The sequence below is a fragment of the Lycorma delicatula genome, chromosome 11, assembly GCF_047948215.1.
Source record: "Lycorma delicatula isolate Av1 chromosome 11, ASM4794821v1, whole genome shotgun sequence".
NCBI lineage: Eukaryota > Metazoa > Arthropoda > Insecta > Hemiptera > Fulgoridae > Lycorma > Lycorma delicatula.
The window spans coordinates 55747790-55768732 of NC_134465.1; the positions used below are offsets into that span (position 1 = coordinate 55747790).

Consider the following 20943-nt stretch of genomic DNA (forward strand, 5'->3'; position numbering starts at 1 on the left):
AGTGTATTGAAGGTTACCTGGTTTGAGAATATGCTCATATCCTTAGAATACAGTGTAAATTCATCGCTTATTTATTTGATCATTTGTCTCCACTGGCAAAATTTTTTAAAGCAAGATATGTCCTCCACTATTATTACCAATTGGACAACTTTTTGTCAGGAGATACACATGTCATGGGTAGATAAGAATTCAACGCCATTAGGGAGGTGAAAATGAGGTCTTGACTGTCAGTCACCGATATGATTTTATGCATCATGACATAGGTGCACACACACAGACTTTCGAGAGAATATGAAGAATTACACATGCAAATACAGCTTGTTATGGCACAAGAAAAGAACATTATCTTGAAATTTTTAATTTTTTATTTTGCCGAGATTATGATTTTGATTGTCATATTGATACTTTTTTTAAAAATATGGTAAAATGACATTTTTTTCTTGTTTATTGATGATTAACATGATGACCATAACAACAAAATCCAAAATGATTGACTTCTGAATACCAGTCATCTTTCTAAATAATTACCAAAAAAATTATTAGATAAGCAGAAATTAAACAGTAAAAAAAATCAATAATTTTTAATTATAGAAACAAATCAACTTGCCAACTTAATGAAAATTGCTATCACTGATTATTATTAATTGCAAACTATTTTTTTTTTAATAATTTTCTTTATCTAGTGTTTTGGATAACACAAAAATACAAATACATTGTAAAACTATTCTTTTGTTGAGATGAAACTATATCTATGTAAAATGTGACTAAAGTGTTTTGACTAAATGAGGGCATTGTTATTCACTTCAAATTGTGCTAGTAAAAGGTATTACACTCTGCCAGAGACTATCAAAATTACTGCAATAAATAAAATAATTGTAATCACCTTATATACACAGCAATTCACTGCCTGCTATAATGACTGTAGGTGTTCTTTGAAATGATTCAGTAAATTACATGATAATGAAAAAGCACAAATAATAGCTAAGTTAAATAATATGTAATCAGAAGATATTCAAGATATGTTTCTCCAAGGACTGATAGAAAAGTTTGTTGTTGAATGTAAGAGGCCTCCTCTTTCTGACAAACCAAAATCTTGACATTTCTTATAAATATTTTGTAAATACATCAACAGGGCGACTGAGAACTTGTAAAACAGCATTAATAAACTTGCAAGGTATAACAGCTGGTAAAGTTAGGTGGATTTGTGAATTACTTGCACTTGGTAAAACCCCTGTAGATGGAAGAGGTAAACAGGAGAGAGTCGGTGCACTTTAGACAGTAGTATATATGACAAAGTTGTTGAGCATATTCAAAGTTCTGATCGGAAAAAATTCCAGTTTAAATTCAAACTTAAATTTGAAAATAATGCACCACCTTTTTAAACAACAGTATCCAGATTTAAATGTTAAGTATACTTTTATTATAAAATATTTAAATAACATTTTAATCTTCATTTTGGAAGATGTGGAAAATGTGAGTTGTTGAGTTGAACAATAAAAAAAACCAGTAACTTAATGATGTTGCTAAGAGAGTAGCGACTGCTGAAAAGTTAGTTCATATCAGAATAAGTAAATAATTTTATTCTGTCATGAAGGAAGTTCAAAGTAAATCTAAAGAATATGATAATGTTTTGGGAATTACAATTGACTACGTGCAAAATCTACATTAACTAAAATTCCTATACAGGAAGTTTTTTTATTTCAGGTAACTGTGGGTTTATGTATTTGGTATTAAAAATATGAAAACTGATGAGTCATCTTTTTATCTTTATCATGAGAGTGTTGCTCGCAAAAGTCCAAATGAAGTATGTACTCTGCAGAACCGTAACAACACTGTCATAAGGTTATTGTTAAATTTGGCCGCAACCAACAAATTTAAGAAAATACATCAATACTTTCCTGTCCGTGGTTACAGTTTTCTTCCACGCAATAGGGAATTTACAATAATAAAAAGAAAATGTAAAAAGTTGTGACAGAGTGTACCATCCACCAGAGCAGTATGCTAAACTCATTGCAGAGTCAAATAGTTGATTCACAGTTAAATATATACAAAATAACTTTTCAAAAAATTACTGAAACTGGTGGCATAAATTTTATAAACACAATGCTTTGTCTTTGAGATATATGGCAAGAAATTTTTGAAAGATAAAAAGTTCATCTCGCTTTATCTTCCTTTTTTTATGTTTTGAAAGTATGTACTACATGAACACAGAGACTTTTACGATGATATAATGGAAAGCAACAGAAAATGAAAAAGGAAGCAGTGATAAATGCAGTGCCGATTAACACATCAAAGATTTAATAATTTTATTGTTTTGTTTTATAAGATTGGTTATAAAATTTTTGTTTCTTTTATTGACTTTTGTGATATTATTTTTTTTGTTATTGTTGTGTCTAGAGTTTCACATGAAAATAATAAGTGACTAGAGATAACATTATATGACGAATAGTAATGTCTTTTTTTCAAACAGCTGATCATTAAAAATTTTTGTTTTTATGATCAATAAAATACACTTTTATTGACCATTGCTTTGGGTGTGTCTAAGGGTTTCACATGTAATGTCTAAATTAAAATTTATTTATTTAAATTGTTTTACAAAGATGAATAACCATTACTTTTGAAAATGATTAAGTCCAAAGAGTTTTTCATTGCATTATAAAAAATAAATTATGAATAATAAAAAAATTAAATCAATTCATTCTTTATTATTATTATCATCATCATCATCATCATCTAATAATAACCATCTAAGAAAATTCTGGATATTTATTGCCACTTTTATACTATGATCTCCAGAATAATGTTAGATTTAGGAATCGAGCAGTTTTCAAAACAATCAATACAATTATTATTATTATCCACCAGAAAAATTTTTAAAAAGCTAAAATCACCAACTTGGTGGAACACTTTCAAAGGTCTACTTCATCCAGCATTTTTCAGTTAAAATAAAATAAAATTATTTTTACCAGTGTAAAAGAAAAATAAATGTAAATTTTGTTTCTTCAAAATTTATAAGGCCTTTATACATTTTATTTAGAATGGTTACCTTTGTAAAGCAGAGATAAAAGAAAATATTTTACCATAGAATTACAGTAGTTAAAATAAAATAAATGCCATTATATCGATGGCAAACAATTCTTTTACACATTTTGATGGGCAAAATTTAACATCAGTGCAAATGCTCTTTTTTTTCTAAATAATAAAAACTCTAAAATCAATAACTCATAATAAAATAAAATTATTTTTAAAATACAATATTATGCAGTAATTATATAATTTAAATTTATGATCATTTTACAAATTTTCAAAGAATTCTACCATACTATATTCTTTTATAATATCTGCCCTAATGCAAATGCTAGAATTTTATTTGTTACATTTAAAATAGCAAACCCACCATCCCTAATTCAGAAGTTTGTTTGAACTTCGCCAGTAATAGTCTGCAGAAGAACTGGACGGCACGGCGAAGTCAACGAACTATGTTTATAATTCTAAACATGACCTAACCTAAAAGTGAAATTAAAATGGGGGAAAAATTAAAAAAATAAGCATGAAAACATTTTATTTCAGTTCAATTAGATTTTTAATAAACAATACTTTCAAAAAATACCTCGAATTTTATTACAAAAAGTCTTTTTCTTCCATTCGATGAACTGCGGGACTCGAATATGTCACACTTTTCCTCAAAAAAGTAACTTTATGAATCGCACCACTAGATAGCAGTACTTGATAGTACTAGATAGCATACAAAAACTTGAATGACAATGTACTTGAAATAATAAAATTTAAAAGAAAATATACTACGGCTTGTTTTAATAGTAAATGCTCTTATGTAAATGAAAATACTGAAGATGAAACAATTTTTTTAATTACCGTCACTTCATTAAAAAAAACCATAAAAATATTAGTTTATAAGAGATTATAGCTGCTAAATTGCTAATAAAACATAAAAAACATGAACAGTAGGAAAGTGTTACAAAAATGTGATACGAATCACTCTGCTAGGTAGCATACAAAACTTTTTTATCTAGAATTAGAACTGATGGAGAAATAAAAAAAAGTTCATTTAATAATAATAATACAAAAAGTGTGTCCACGGATACGATAAAAATCAAGGGTTACACTTACAAAGTAATAAGTGCAATATTTATATATTTAACCCACTGGGTTGGTCTAGTGGTGAACACGCCTTCCCAAATTATCTGATTTGGAAGTTGAGAGTTCCAGCGTTCAAGTTCTAGTAAAGACAATTACTTTTTTACCGATTTTAATACTAGACTGTGGGTACCAGTGTTCTTTGGTGATTGGGTTTCAATTAACCACACATCTCAGGAATGGTCGAACTGAGACTGTACAAGACTACACTTCATTTACACTCATACATATCATCCTCATTCATCCTCTGAAGTAATACCTGAATGGTAATTCCTGGAGGCTAAACAGAAAAAAAAGTGCAATATTACATCACGATCATTACAATATCACATTTACGAATCTTTAATTTGTGAAAGTCATTAAACTAGTTACATTATAAAAAGGAAAAATATGGTATGAAGTGAATGATATGACTATTAACAAATTGGTCAAAAAATTAAAAAAAGATGTATATTTGTTTGTTCTAGAAAGGCAATAAATTTTAATAATAAATTCGTAAGATAACAATCAGTAATTCATAAAAAAAAATAAAAGAACAATCTAACAAAACGCAGTGATATCAAACAAAATTACAATGAAATTGTAAATTGTATGGTTGAGTCTTGCAGATAAAAAAGGTGAGAAACTACATTTCTATTATCAGAATCTGTTATTAATTTAGAATTTTGTTTAGAAAGAAATACATGCTATATAAACAGACAATAGATGTACAATAGTAGATAATAAAAAATGTTTAAACGTTCTATATCATAAAAACAAAATAGAAAAATTTGTTATAAAACTCTTACCGGCCCAGTTTCATTTATTAAACAATGAATAGATAGATATGAATTGTATTATTTCTGTAACTGTGATATGTACATTTTTAAGAAACTACACAAAATTGTATTTTTATTGTTTTTATACATAAAAAATACGGTAATTAATGAAGTAAGGCTAGGTAAATAAATAATCAATACATTTGTTGCTATAGAAAAAGATCAGAATATGAAAGAAAGTAATTCAAAACGCATTTACTTGATTTCTTCTATTTATATCCTTTAGTAAAAGTATTGTGTTAAAACATACATTCAATGAAAAAATCAAATTTTCATCATGTTGAAATGTTAAAAACTTGAAATAATGTTGAATACTTAAAATAAAGACAACAAGAATCATAGTGAGATATAAGGTGAAAATTACTTTCAAAACAAATATGTAAGTGAAGAAAAGATGTTGAATCACTAATAAGTCAACATGCAATATAAATGCTAATAGATGATAAATTTGTGGCAGTAAATTTATAATTGTCAAATTTAATCAAAACTGTGGTAATGACTTTGATTACCCATGCTAATTATATGAGTTCGTCTAACAAATGAAATCGGGCCGGTAAGAGTTTTATAACAAATTTTTATTTTTTTTGCCTATTATATGGAAAGTTTAAACATTTTTTATTATCTATTATTGTATATCTATTGTCTGTACATTAAACATGTATTTCTTTTTACAAAAAATTCTAAATTAATAACAATTTTTATAACAGAAATGTAGTCTTTCACCTTTTTTGATATCAGTATCATTTTGTTATCTGCGAGACTCTTACCGTATGGTTTACAATTTCATTGTAATCATTTTGGATGTGATCTACACAATGAATAATTATGTTATGATCTTAATAAAAGCTGCATTTTGCTTAAAATGCTAAAATATAAAATTGTGTTTATAAATCAACATTAAAAGGTCTATATATGACTCCATTTTCAATACTTTTATAATTTCTATGTAAAAGAATTATATCACATAATAAATACACGATTGTTGTGAGCAGAATATTTGCTGAACATATACTAAATCCTCTTCATATACTTTAGAAATTACTTTTAGAGAGCTCTAATTAAATGTCAATACTTGTGTTATTACTGTTATTAATGTCAAGAACTACGTTATTACTGGTAACAAAATAATTCAATTCCAATGATTCAAAAAAATGTTAATTTCAATATTAGATGATATATAAATATTTACCATTACATAATCTAATCCAAGCAAGTAAACAGTGTATATTTCATCATAAGCAAAATCTATCCACTTTTTAATTTCATGTAACATTTTAAAAACACACATGTACATCATTATAACATTGACAACATAAACCCCTTTAAATACATATCTTCTAGAACACTCAACCTTAATTGATTCAAAAATCCAGTGCATTTTATTTAAACAATATTGAAAAGTTAAGTAGTATATATTACGTACACTCAAGGACAGCATTGCATATGTGTGCATTGCATTGTTATGTGCTCAAGTACAGCATAGCATAGTGCCAGCATGGTCTATGAATGAATAATTCTATGGAAATATATATATTGATTTTTAAGCAAATTTAAAATACATTAAAGCATAGTATAGCTTCACTTGTAAAACCATATATAAACTACAAATATAATTCATTACATAACACAAAAGATACATAAGGTTAAACAAGAATTATTTTTATTTGCAAATTTCATAAAGGAGCAATAAAAGACAAAGTAATAATCTTTAATATAAACCATAAATAATTTTTTTTTAAAATACACAAAAATAATACTTATATAAAAAATGTTTATTATGCACTTTATTTATATATAAATGACTATAAAAATGATAAAATAAAGAGCATAAAAAAAATTAATATTATATTATTATCATACACAATGTATGATAACAAATAAATATATATAAAAATCAAATTAAAATTAAGATAAAATCACAAATTTCAAATGTTTTTTCCCCTGAAGGAGAGATAATGGAGGCATTTACCTGAAGAAGAAAAAATTAATGTTAAATTTTTTTATTGATAATTTATCTATAAATTATGAAAAATCAAGATAATATTTTACCACCAACAAGAGTATGTATTTATCTATTGTATTATATGATGAAAAATTAACATTATCTATCCAACCTATATTCCCCATTTTTTAAAAACATACTTAAAAATAAACAAACAGTGCCTTATTAACGCTACCTGCCTAATTAACTCAGGCAGATAAATAAGAAATTTTTTAGTAATCATATTATAATTGGTTATGTGAATAATTTTATCATAAACAACCTTCTCTAGCATGCATGGCATGGGGTTTTGTTTTTGATGACAACAAAAATTTTAGAAGTATAATTTATCACATGTCAAGTCGCTCACAATTATTAAGTTATAACAGTAACAATATTAATAAAAAGCATCAATGACCAGTTTATACGTTATTAATGTTTCTTTTAAGACTGCTTACATTATTTCATACCTTATCAATAACAGCATCCTGTAACTAGTATACACAATGTATATATTGTACAATGACAGATCTGTTTTGGTTAACATACTTTTCCTCTGTCATCATTACACAAAATATTTGTGATTAAGGTAAAATATTTAGGAATTCATTTAAATTTTCAGCTAATATGCAAGTACTGCTTTCAGATTCAGGCATGCCTGAAACTTCAAGATTTATTCTTCTAATGTACTAAACAAGATGAGCTATACAGGAATTAAATTTTTGTCTTAATTTCATTGTAATCAAAATAATATAGCTAAATAAATAATTTGGGCAATTAAAAATATATATATAACAATAACTTATCTAGGTTACACAATAATATGACTTTTACATATTTCTATATGTACAATATTTCCCAGGTTTTTCCTTTCTTTAATTAAAAATTAACACATTGCACTGCAATAATAATCCAGTCCTATCAATATTTTGCATCCAAAAAATAAATATTAAAAAAAACAATATAAATAATACAAAACAATTAACATACAATAAAAAAACAAAAAAAAACTAAGGTACCTGTTCTTTATACCTGAAGCAACCAAAAAAAAAATATCATAAATTCAATTTAAATATATGTGGTCATTGTGTAACTTCAGTCTATATCTGAAACAAACAAAATATTATTGCCATTAATCACTAGATTACAAAACCAATCATACGATGACATGAGATGCAATTTCACAACTTAAATATAAATTATAATACGCCCCTATTATTATTCTACCTAACAAAATATTTTAGACATAGGCAACCAAATTTTCATAAGTATTCAAAAAAATTTAGCTCTCAGTTTTATGTCTGTACATTGCCTTAATCATTTTTCAAATTTTATTTTTTTACAGCCAAGTAGGAGTCACATTTAAGATTCCTTATTTTAAATTTTTCTCTAATTTCTGACATTTTAATTCTCAATCTTTCACAATGTTCTTCTGAGATCTTTCTTTTCTTTATTTAAATTTTCTGGAATTCAAAATTACAACCTTTTTCTTAAATATTTTTGGCAAACATATCAAATTCCTCTAAGTCTTTTTCTGTTTCTGTGAATCAGTGTAATTTTGTTTCTACTGTAGAAATCAAAAATTAATCTATTATTATTCATTAAGAAAATATTTTCTTAAAAATTTTTAATACTTTATAATATATTTTCTTGTTTTCTTTCATCATTTAATTGAAGCCCATCTTTTATTTTTGGGCCTAGAATTTTTCTTAAATAAACTTTTTAAAAACTATATAATAACTATAATTCCACTAATTATGAAAACTGTAATCAGTTAAAATAAACTTTAGCCAATTACAATTTAAAAACTTCCCATACTAAGAAACTACACAAATTTCATGATGATAATGGTGGAGGCTTGCATGCACCATTCATCCTGAAAGCTGTTGTAACAGTTACCTGTTAAGTAGTCTGCAAGAGATGGGGAAAAAAAATATGAATATGCGTATGGAATAATCAAAGTTCATTTAAATATCAACTGTAATTTGTTTATATAGCTTTACTGATATTACGTAGATAAAATTACAAATAAATTCTTTCCTAAGTCCTATAAATCCTTTTCTAAGTAGTTTCCTTCAACAGAAATACATTTTCTTCACTTCCTGATTCTCTCATAAAAAAAACAAGATGGCACCCCAACAACCAACTGCACAGCTGTGACATCATCTTCAAATCTTTCCTCTACTTAAACTTCTTTCAGCAAACCAAACATATAGAAATCATATGGTGACAAGTCTGGACTGTACAGTGGGTGTTCAAGAGGTGTCCAATGAATTGTAGTGAGTTTAACGTGATTCTTAGCTGTTGTATGTGGCAGTGCTCTGTCGTGAAGAAGGATGATGTTGCAAATCGGTTGCTGGCGGATTTGTTACAATAAGCAGCCCTGATGTCATCCAATAATTGGCAGTAGTATGCTGCACTTACCATCTTTCATTCAAGCAGGAAATCAATCAATAGCACACTTTTTGAGTCCCAAAACACAGTTGCCAGAACTGTCAACTGACAAACATTTCTTAATCTTTTGCCCCCTCTCCACGTTTTCTCCACACCATACTTGTTCTCTTCCTTTCCAGGGTGTAGTGGTAGGTCCACGTTTCATTGCAGAACACAATATGCTTCAAAAATGTCTCTCCTTCTTCCTCAAAGCAGTTCAGAAGCAGCTGACAGATATTTTTCCTGAAATTTCTCTGTGCGTCAGTGAGAAGACATGGAATCTATCTTGCCGACTCTTTGCTGTATCCAAAAGTACTTGATGACATTGTATGCACACCTCTGAAGCAATTTCAGTGATGGTCACCTTCCACAAGGTCATTAACAGCCTGAATGTTGACATTACTGATGCTAGTCTGCAGATGACATTCGTAACTTTTATTGTACACTGCATCACAGCCACTTCCAAATTTTTTTAGCCCAATTAAACACTTGTGTTTTAACAGGGTAACATTTTCCAGCTGTGCCTGAAGTCGAGTAAAAATTTCAGAGGATTTGATAACTTTGTTGGTGAGAAATCGAATTATAATTCACTGTGCAGTGGATGTACCTCATGCACAGACATTCTGCTACCGACATGTAAACATGACCTATAGGTGTGGCTGGACAGTTGCACTCCTCCACACATATCCAACTAACTACCCACAGCATCACACAACATTCACTGTCTTTCCTCAGTCCTCCCAGAAAAATTGCAGTTTATATTTGAATAACCCTCGTACTTAAGCAAACAGGTGTTAGAAAGTTAAAAAAAGGGAGATGAGAACAAACAGAATGTACATAATTATACTAAGTGAAAGGAGATAGGAAGGAAAAAACATAAACAATGATACAAAGTATTATGCACGTAATATGAAGGAATAAATGGTGTAGGAATAATTCCAAAAAAAGAAATTGCAGAATACATACAAACAGATTTTTACTAATGATGGGACAATTGCTGTCAGATTTGGAATAAACTTTAAGATCTGCTTTTAATGCAAACATAAATATTAAATAGTTGATATGATGTAACATCAATAAGAAGGACAAGAAAAAAATCCTCTAATTCTTTAATTTATTTTTAGAGATTTACATTTTTTACAAATAGCTTAAAACATTACTATAATAAAAAAAATCTTTAAAATAATTAAAACCACTCACCTTATTTATTATTAACTTTATCGTTATGTCACTCCAACCCTAAAACGTAATTAATACCTTGTACTAGACCTAATATAACTGGCTGCCACGCGACCAACCACCTTATCCAATCTAATAGTTGACCGTACAAAACATGAGGTTTTTCCCAGCTGAATTTTAAAAAAAAGTCAAGGAATACACATTACTTAACTGTATTTATAAATAAAAAAATAATAATATAAATCCACTGATAATAAACAGACAGAAAGAAAAAGATTACAATAGTATGGTAATAAAATCTATTTTTTGTAAAAATATCTATTTTAGGTGTAGTAAAAAAGCAGATATGTAAAAAAGTACAGGTTGTTATAGCAGCAGGTAACTTTATTTTAACAGCTGAACAGTAAAGCTTTTATATATTTCTAAACTTGTGAAGGAAGTATGTTAGAAAATTGCATATTCCAAATTGACAATGATAAATCATATACGAGGTGTGATCAAAAAATACGGTGAATGAATTTTTATAGCGGCAACTGCTGACGCTACACCCATATGCTGTAATTTGTCCAATAGCATGATCAACTGAGACAGGCATGGACAAGTTGTAACACGTTCGAGGTTGCCAGTCAGCTGCCAGAGCCGCTAGAGTGAGGTTGTGTTTATCATGTCTGTCGCGCAACATGGATTTTGAACAACACATTAACATTAAGTTTTGTTTTAAGTTGCAAAAGAGTGCCAAAGAAGCTCACGAAATGTTAGAATCGGTGTACGGCGATAATGTGGTAACTTTGAAGACTGTATACAAGTGGTATGACCGATTTAAAAACGGAAATGAGTCTGGTGAAGACGAGCAGCGTGCGGGACATCCAGTAACCTCAAAAACAGTTGAAAATGTGCAAAAAGTGGAAACAATAGTTCATTCAAACAGGCGAATGACTATTCGAGAGCTATCGGAAGACCTTACATCTCGTACGGATCCGTTCAAAGCATTTTAACTAATGAATTGCAAATGAGACGAGTGAGTGCAAAATTTGTTCCCAGACTTTTGAGTGATGAACAGAAGGAAAATCGGTCGTCTTCATGCAGATCCGGACTTCACGGCCAAAATTGTAACTGGAGATGAAAGTTGGGTCTATGGCTATGACCCTGAGACCAAAATGCAGAGTTCCCAATGGAAAACCAGTTCATCTCCTCACTCTAAAAAGGCACGTCAGTCAAAATCCAACATCAAGGTCATGCTCGTTGTTTTTTTCGATAGTGAGGGCATAGTGCGAACAGAGTTCGTTCCAAGGGGAACAACTGTAAACTCTGAATTTTATAAGGGTGTACTGCAACGTTTGCGAAACAACATACGAAGAAAGTGACCACAAAAATGGACCAATGGCTTCCTTCTTCACCACAACAACGCGCCGTGTCACACCTCACTTCTTGTTCGCGAGTTTTTGACCAAAAAAGTGTTCCTATCTGACCACATTCGCCATACTCACCGGATTTAGCACCATGTGACTTTTGGCTCTTCCCAAAAATTAAAACTGTGATTAAAGGAAAACGTTTTGACACCATTGCTGACATTGAGAGAGCCACGACCGAGCAGCTGAACGCCCTTCCGAAAGATGCCTTCCAGAAATGCCTCCAGTCATGGAGTCAACATTGGGATAAGTGCATTGCTAGCCAAGGACAGTACTTTGAAGGAGATTAAATTGAATTCTATGTAACCTTATTACTTTTTTTAATAAAAAATTATTCACCGTATTTTTTGATCACACCTCGTATAAACTACAAGTAGTGAATTAGTTCTTAGCCAAACCGTAGTTCAGAATTTGACTATAAGGTCAACCACTAATGGTTCATCATCAGTTATATGGTTTTTGAAAGTAAATGGCACAACACCAAATGAGATTCATTATAATAAACAGAAAACTTCACAGGTGTGAGCACAACAGCTCATCAAAGTTTCATCATAATTGGTATAGCTGAATGGTACAGGAACACTTACGGGACACATTGATGGCTATAGCAAACAAGGTGGCACTTAAAACACTTCCTTGAGGTACTCAATTCTCCAAGGTGACGCTACCCAATAAGGAATCTCCAACATGATCATGGAAGGTTCGGTCATTTAAGAAACCCCCTGATAAATGCAAGCATACAGCCCTGACTCCCCATTCTTTAAGGGTGTTAAGAATACAAAGTTGCCAGGCCATATTGTATGCTTTCTTGATATCAAAGAAGATAGCGACAAGGTGCTGGTGGAATAGGAAAGCATTTTGAATAGCTGTTTCCAGTGACACTATAAGTCAATTTTTATTTAAAATTTTTATATATACTACATAAAAAAAAATAATTTTTAATTTTAATATGTAATTTGATGTGAATAATTTGTAAACGAAATGTAATGAATCTGATGATGTGAGAAATTCACGAAAGCGCTTTTACATGTATAATGGAATAAGGTAAGTGTCATCCAACTTTATTTATTATTCTGTACTTAGGTTGGTCAATTATATATAATACCTATATATATATATATATTTATTTATTGTAGAAAAAAAGATTCTGATGAAATAACAGGTCTCTGCTAAAGAAAACACAAAAACTGTAAGTGAAAAGAATTAATTTTACAATCACACATGCCTTCTCTCACCTAATCACATACGCATGCATACAAATATAATAATGATTATAATAAAAATTATAATAATTAATTATTAATTAATAATTAAAATAAAAAAAAGGATACGGATTGCAAAACATCTTTTTAAGGTCAACCTTTTCCCTACAGTAAGGACAAGTCTGTTTTTTACCAACGATACACCACCCTCTAATACAAAATTCGTGGAATACATGATCACAGCTTAATTTATATGTGTTCTCTAGAACACCTTCTTCATTTTCCTGAACTAATAACCTGTTACCGCAAACTGCACATACACCAGGCTCAAGATGTCTAGTTGGAATTCCCTGTGCAGTGTAATACTGTAAAAAAAAACTTTATCAAATAAAAATTATTTTAAATAATAAATAATTTATAATAACAATAATTAATAATTAATAGTTTATAAAAATGAAAAACAACAAGAAACTTCCTGAACTTAACCTTTTGAAAGATTTTAAGATGCGTTTCAGCCACTTGATGTATAATTCTTTCTTTTACCTAAGAACACCGTAATAATGTACCGATTCTTTTTTTAATTCACTAAACCTTTCTCTAAGACTTTATTACTTCGCCAAAGTTTTTTTTCTAAACTTATTTAAATTTACTTGGTTTAGACAGTATACTGTTCTTTTTTTTTTAAATAAATACACTACAGTGATAAACAACCTAGAATATACCTAATGCACAATTAAGCACTTTTAAAAATGTTTCAAAATTATCTCAGACATACTAAAACAGCAATTATAGCTATGTGTCTTATGCATTTCTCTTCATTTTTTATGCAATATGATAGGATTCTCTTAGGTTAAATATTCTTCCAGCTTTATCTTTGGGTGAGAAATATTCAAAAGTTAATCATAAAAAAAAGTCGCTTAAAAAATAAGATACTCCATGTGATCATGTGTATCATAAGATAATAAGAATTAGCGATTAAGATGGCAAGATAAGCATGATTTTTGATCAGGGAATTAATGGATATAAATACAAAATCATAAGACATAAAACAGAATAAGCATAATATACTTAGAATACAGGATGAAAGTAAGTAATAACAGTACAGCTGAGAGAATTACTTTGAGTTCATTCAAAGCCCAAGTTTATAAAAATAATGCATATTTCTATATCAACCTTATTCGGCAGAAAATGAAAGAGTAAATTTTCGTATTCAAAATTATCTAGTGCAGGAACAACAATAACAAATATAATACAGCAACGAATGTAAAAAAATAATTTAAATATACCTATGTGTCTATATAGATCTCAAAAGCTAATTTTGTCTCTTATGTGGATATTTTCAGGCAATTGCAATACCAATAAAAGTGAAATCTCAGTATTTCAAACATCTTAAAGTCACGAGTTTAATGAAATAGTGTTGGAAATTTATTTGTCTAAGACTTTAAACATAAATTTTAAGGCTTACACATTTTACATGATTATTTTTTAAATATGTTGGTGCTGTTATGTTTTTTCTATGTGGTGATAACAATTTTAATCACCATCCAGTAATTTTTCTACTGTATATTCCAAATCAGGAGCAACAGTTTTTACTTCATCACTGCTTCATGATGTGTAATCTTTTCATGCTGTAAAATCTCTTTGCTTTTTGACAAGATATCCATAGCATTTGGCTCATTCTCTCAGAATAAAATGAAATATTGGTCTAATTTTTTTTTTTTAACATATCACAGCCACTTTACTTTCCATTTCAATGGCCTTATCACAAATTTTATTCAAATTATCAACCAGATGTAATATCTGATTGTCTTTTTTACAAAATGTTTTCATTACACTGTTCTTGTACCTAGTTTTTCTTTTCTCTCTCATTCTCACACATAATGTGGTATGTTTGTATGAATCCACAGTAATTACTACATCTAACAGTAATAAATAATGGTTCAATTTATGTCAACTACACAAATCATAAAGATAAAAACATACTCTTGAGATGAGTAGAAGGAGAAATAACACTACCAGAAAAAGTTATTTTGTTGCTAATCTAATGATCCTTAAGGTCATGACTAAATATAAAAAAAAGTAAGATGTAAGATTAGAATTACAAAAATTAAATAATGTAGACATAGAACAGACCATATTTATAAAAAGAACAATTAAAGATAAGTAATTTATTAAAGAAATTTCAATTGTTAATTTAGTTTTATTTATTTTACATTTCAAGCTCAGGAAAATTGACAACTTACAGTATAGATCATAAATTATAATATATACTACACCGCATTTAATTCTTTATCATTTCTTAACATACATTATAATGGATTATTATTGATTAAATATGGCCAAGGAGTGAAAGACATAACTCTCAATCGGTTAGTTATGTCATCAATTGAAAGAGATCACATAAAATTAGAAGTGTATCTAGTTAGGTTATATATATTACAAGGAAAGTGTATTAATTTTATTATGTGAGTAAATTTGTATCAGAAGTGGACATTGAACTTGTAAAACAATTAGGAAAAGGAAAAAATAGATTGGTGAACACTTCATAATATTTAGGTAGGATCACTGACAAACAGAATATGAGTCTTAGGAGATTTTAATATAAAAATACTGGTGTATTATGCAAGGAATTCCATAATATTTAACCATGCATAACCTTCAAATGTAGCTTCAACCTTGAAATGTAGTAGACATAAAGCAGATGAACTATAGAATATAAAAATAGGGTAAGAAAAGACTATGGAGGTAGAAGAGAATTCTGATATTTGAGAAGTAGAATTACTAAAGATAGATCAAGCAAGGCGATATAAAATACTGAATAGCACAGGCGAAATAGCTTTCAATCAGAAATATAATTTGCTTACATTAAAAATTAACTTAAAAGCCAGGAAAACGTTTTTGAAAGTATATATTTGGAGCATAGCTTTACATGGAAGTGAAACTTGGACAACTGGAGTACCTGAGAAGAAAAGATTAGATTTTAAAATGTGGTACTATAGGAGAATGTTAAAAATCAGATGGTTGGATGAAATGACGAATGAAGAGGTTTGTGGAAAACTGAAGATGAAAGAAGTATTTGGAATAATCTAGCTAAAAGAACAGATAGAGTTATAGATCACATCTTACGGCATCCTGGAATAGTCGCTTTGATACTGAAAAGGCAAGTAGATGGGAAAAACAGAGCAGGCAGGCAATGTTTAGAATATGGAAAACAAATTGTTAGAGATACAGGATGTAGGGGTATACCAAAATGAAACAATTAGCACTAGATAGAAAATCTTGGAGAGCTGTATCAAACCAGTCAAATGACTGAAAACAAAAAACCTTCAAATTACTACAGTCCAGGATTAAACTAGTTATAAACTAACTAGCACAACAGTAATAAATATTTTACAAATTTAATTGAAAATCCAGCTAATATAGATAATAATGAATAAATCAGATCATATATATCACGTTAATGTTCTCAGTGTTTGATAATGAAAAGACAATTGACAATAATAAAATTTCAAGAGCTGCATTCCAGCAATATAGCAAAAATGTAGATGAGTTTAGAAAGGGAGTAGTGGTAGAGTGACATTATCAATGAAAAGGAGCTAAATTGAAATATAATAGATTTAACTAATTTGCATAATGTCAATATATATCTTGATAGGTAAAATAGTGATTGGTAATCAGTCAATTTACAATTTCACTTTTATCAATGTTACAATAAGTCTATTAATTGAAACAAATTGCATAAATAAGTAAATTATTCTCAAGCTTGCTCAGTGCCTAAAATCAACTTGTTTATTAGTTGGCAGAAAATACATATTGGTGTTACTAAGAATGGAGATAGTCTTGTGTACATATGAAATAATTGGGTGAACTGTAAATATGAACAAAAGTGAATAAAACACTTACTGAATCAAACAAGATATATTATGGATATATAAGAGAGAAAGACATTACTGAATTTAATAATCGAATGTGACAAAATAGATATCATTAAAGGATTTACGGTAAATATCGCGACATAAAGTTTAACAATAAGTACACTTGTTTCATAATGCACACTAAAAATAAAAACTTCTTTACAAACCACAAATTCATCATTGACTGGACTACTTTATTTAGACCCATTAGAATAAATGAAAATATCAGGTTTGACAAAGCAAAAGTTCAACTAACTAGTTGAAGCAAATTTAAAGAGAAGATAAAATAAATTCTCTTTAGATCTCAACTCCTAACCACTTGGTCAAGTGGTGAACGATCTTCCCAAAATCAGCAGATTTGAAAGTCGAGAGTTCCAGCGTTCAAGTCCTACGAAAGCCAGTTATTTTTTACATGGATTTGAATGCTAGATCGTGGATACTACTGTTCTTTGGTGGTTGGGTTTAAATTAACCACACATCTCAGGAATGGTCGAACTGAGACTGTACAAGACAACATCTCATTTACACTCATACATATCAACCTCATTCATCCTCTGAAGTATTATCTGAATGGTAATATTACCGGAAGCTAAACAAGAAAAATAAAGATCTCAACACCTAAAGCATATCCGCTGATAAAAATATTAATGCCATTACAAGTGCTGCCACAACTATCCTGTTAAATGCAGAAGCCAATTCAAATCAAAATAAAGGATTGGTTGCAAACAGTCTCGTTAGTCATAAACTTAAGTTTGATGCTTAACATAAAATTTAACTTATAAGGATTACAGATCACAAGTGAGATAAAACCTCAGTTTTTCATTTTTTTTAATAAAATAAAAACATTTACTATTTACATAAAAAAAAAAAAAAAAATGGAAATAAAATTTATTATATATTCAATAATAATAAAACACTTCCATACAATATTTTATTTTTTTAGATGATTAATTTACTACATAAATAAAAAAGCTTCGCAATGGAATACGATACGAAAATTCTGTACCAAGTAAAAAATGCTGTGTTTAACTGCGACTTGAACTTGAAAACTTCCCATACAAAAGCAGTTACTACTATTCTATAATAGAAATCAGAGGATGGTAATGTTTTTGTACATTATCCAGTAAACAGGTAATAAAGTTAACAGTAATAATAAATAAAATACTACTAATACATGAAGTCAATAGTAATAATATAAAACCATAAACTGACCCCTATATGAGATGCCATTTTATCACTTGATATCTCAGCAACATCTTGTCCAAGTACGCCATAATATAAGCCATAAAACAGGAAAAGTAATGCAACATCCATCCAAGATTGTGGTTTAGCATCAAATACAATATTTAAACCAAAAAATGTAGCCATCATAATTACATAACCTATAATTCCTAAAGCGTAACTTAATTTATAAATAAAATAGAACCATTTGTACACTAATCTGAAAAATTAAGACAAAAAAATTAAATTACAGAATTAATTAATTAAATTACATAATTTAATTAAATTGCTGAAGACCAATAATGTTTTCTTATACAATTCAAGTGGTTTTCTAAGTAACTGAAAAGTGATTTATAACCAGTACCTTCATAACAGCACATTAATCTTAAACAAAATCAGTTCCTTCTACCTCATAATAAATAAGTGATAAGTTCTATATACAAAGACTGCAACAATCTATCAAAATACTCATTATCTCACAAAATTTTGTTATTTTTCATTATCTTCACATATTAAAAGGTAAAAGTAAAGAAATGACATTTTAAGTAATGCCATTACTACTAGCTCCTAAATTTATCAAATAGTAATGTAAATAATAATAAAAAAAGGCAGTCTACCATATTGGTGATGTGAATATTAAGATCTTTGACACTGAAGCTTCCTGTATCATTTCAAACCAAATTAGTTTTTCGGAGGCTGTTTTCACCCTTCACAGTCACTTGATTTACATTCAGTTTGGTCAAAGAGTCAAAATCTTTTTTTTTTTTACAGAAACATCTACTAATTTAGGAATCATTTATATTGTTTATTAATGAAATTACTCGCATAATGTTAATATTAATCAAATAAGATTTCATTTGTGATTTAACCAAAAATGTCATATTAAAACATGGTTCAATTATTAAATTTTGAATTTTTTTCTGGATAAATAATTTCTTTACAAAAATTTATCATGTTATCACAATTGCAAAAAAACCTTGACTTTTAAAGAATGCAGATTGATTCAGAAAATGATTTTACTATCAACTTGAGAAGACAATTCTTTTTAGGAAACATGTTTTGGTGATTATTAACCAAACATTTCAGAATGTATAAATATGGAACATAAAATCATAGAAGAGGAGTTTTGTGGCAACTTGTTAGTAGAAAACATTATTAAATCATAATTATTTTCTAATAAATCACCTGAAATACATTCAGAGGTAATATTCAAATCATAATTTCAGTCATCACAAATCACTAAGTTGAAAATTTATTATTATTTTTACTATCACAAAATTTTCATAATATAAATGCAAAATCACTTTTTTAAAGACTCATCACACAATTTTACATATAAAAAAATAAAATTAATCCTAATTTATTATGATATAAACACAACTCTGAACACAAAGTGGTGGTTAGAGTTTATTGCACCAACAGATGTTACAGTAAAATTTAAAAATATCAACAAACATAAAAATATAGTTCCATCAGTAATAATAAATTCAATGAAGACAAAAATATCAAAGAATATGCCATGATATTTACTGAAGTTCTTCAAAAATCCAAGTAACAGAAATATTTTAGAACAAGTGTTGAATTTTGACATTTGCTGCTTCCCGGGTTAAAAACCTCAAGAATTATTTCTTCAGATTGAATTATTCTAGGCTACAATGTTTTTTTAAAATATTATTTAAAGAAACTGAGGTTTCATTTTGTTCAAAAAATTTAACAAAACTGTAGAAGAGTAGATTAATGTAGTACAAATTAATTTTACTACCACTTTAAATATGAAACCATCATTTTTTAAAATCATTTTTATTTTATTCATTACAGAATCTTTCTATAAATATGTATATCAAATCCTAATATGTTTTTGAGATACAAATTCTTAAAAAAAGAAATTAAATTAAGAATTTTCAGGCTTATATTACTTGAACGTTTTCCCTTTATAAACAGGAGGTACATACTTCTAAAAGAACTAATGAAAAACCTTTTTTATATATATCTAGACAATGTGAATAGTCCTTTTCTTTAAAGTTTCTCGAACTGAATGAAACTACTTTCATTTAGTTACAATTAAATATGAAGTTCCTTGCTCACATCATTAAAAAATATATATTCAGGAGTATCTCGCTCAAAAAGCAATTGCTTTATTCTGAAAATTATAAGCACTACATCCAGACCATAGTCTCAAAGATGACCTCTAACTGAAAAAAGTTTTCAGTTTGTTAACATATGCAGTTTCCTAATAACTTTCTATAGTGACTTTTATATGAGCAAATTAAATAAAAAAATATTTACAATAAAATTGTGTATATAATTAAAGAATCCAAGCATAATGTTTTGTTGAAAGAAGGTAAAGCACAGTTAAACAGTAGATAAGACAGATATACTTCATTAAGTTTTGTGTCATGCTAGATCTCTTTTTTTAAAGAAAAATATATAAAAAGAAAATTATACAGTGCAATTTTATTAGTGATTCTATTCAGCAAAAAATACATCACAAAAAATTTGTCTGTTACAAGACCTAATTAAAATAGTTTTTAAATTACTTACAGGTTTTCATATAACTTATTAAAATACAAAATACATCATAACTTTTTGTGTTGTATTTTGATCTGATTTTTTTTTGAGGGCAAAAACCAC

The 20943-nt window shown here is 28.4% G+C and overlaps 1 protein-coding gene across 2 annotated transcripts in view; it reads right to left on the bottom strand.

The window, feature by feature from the left end:
- Positions 1–20943, bottom strand: part of LOC142332148 (E3 ubiquitin ligase Rnf121) — a 40411-nt gene that overhangs the window by 7946 nt on the left and 11522 nt on the right. The window contains exons 4-8 of one of the 2 annotated variants that reach the window (XM_075378414.1): positions 18304–18532; positions 13307–13542; positions 10588–10736; positions 7974–8060; positions 6810–6942 (exon numbers count right to left, since the gene is read on the bottom strand). In XM_075378414.1, coding sequence (XP_075234529.1) covers positions 10616–10736; positions 13307–13542; positions 18304–18532 — 586 coding nt within the window. In that variant the 3' untranslated portion in view covers positions 6810–6942; positions 7974–8060; positions 10588–10615. Of the gene's footprint in view, positions 1–6809; positions 6943–7973; positions 8061–10587; positions 10737–13306; positions 13543–18303; positions 18533–20943 lie in introns of those variants that run through there. The other variant, XM_075378415.1, reaches the window with a different exon arrangement.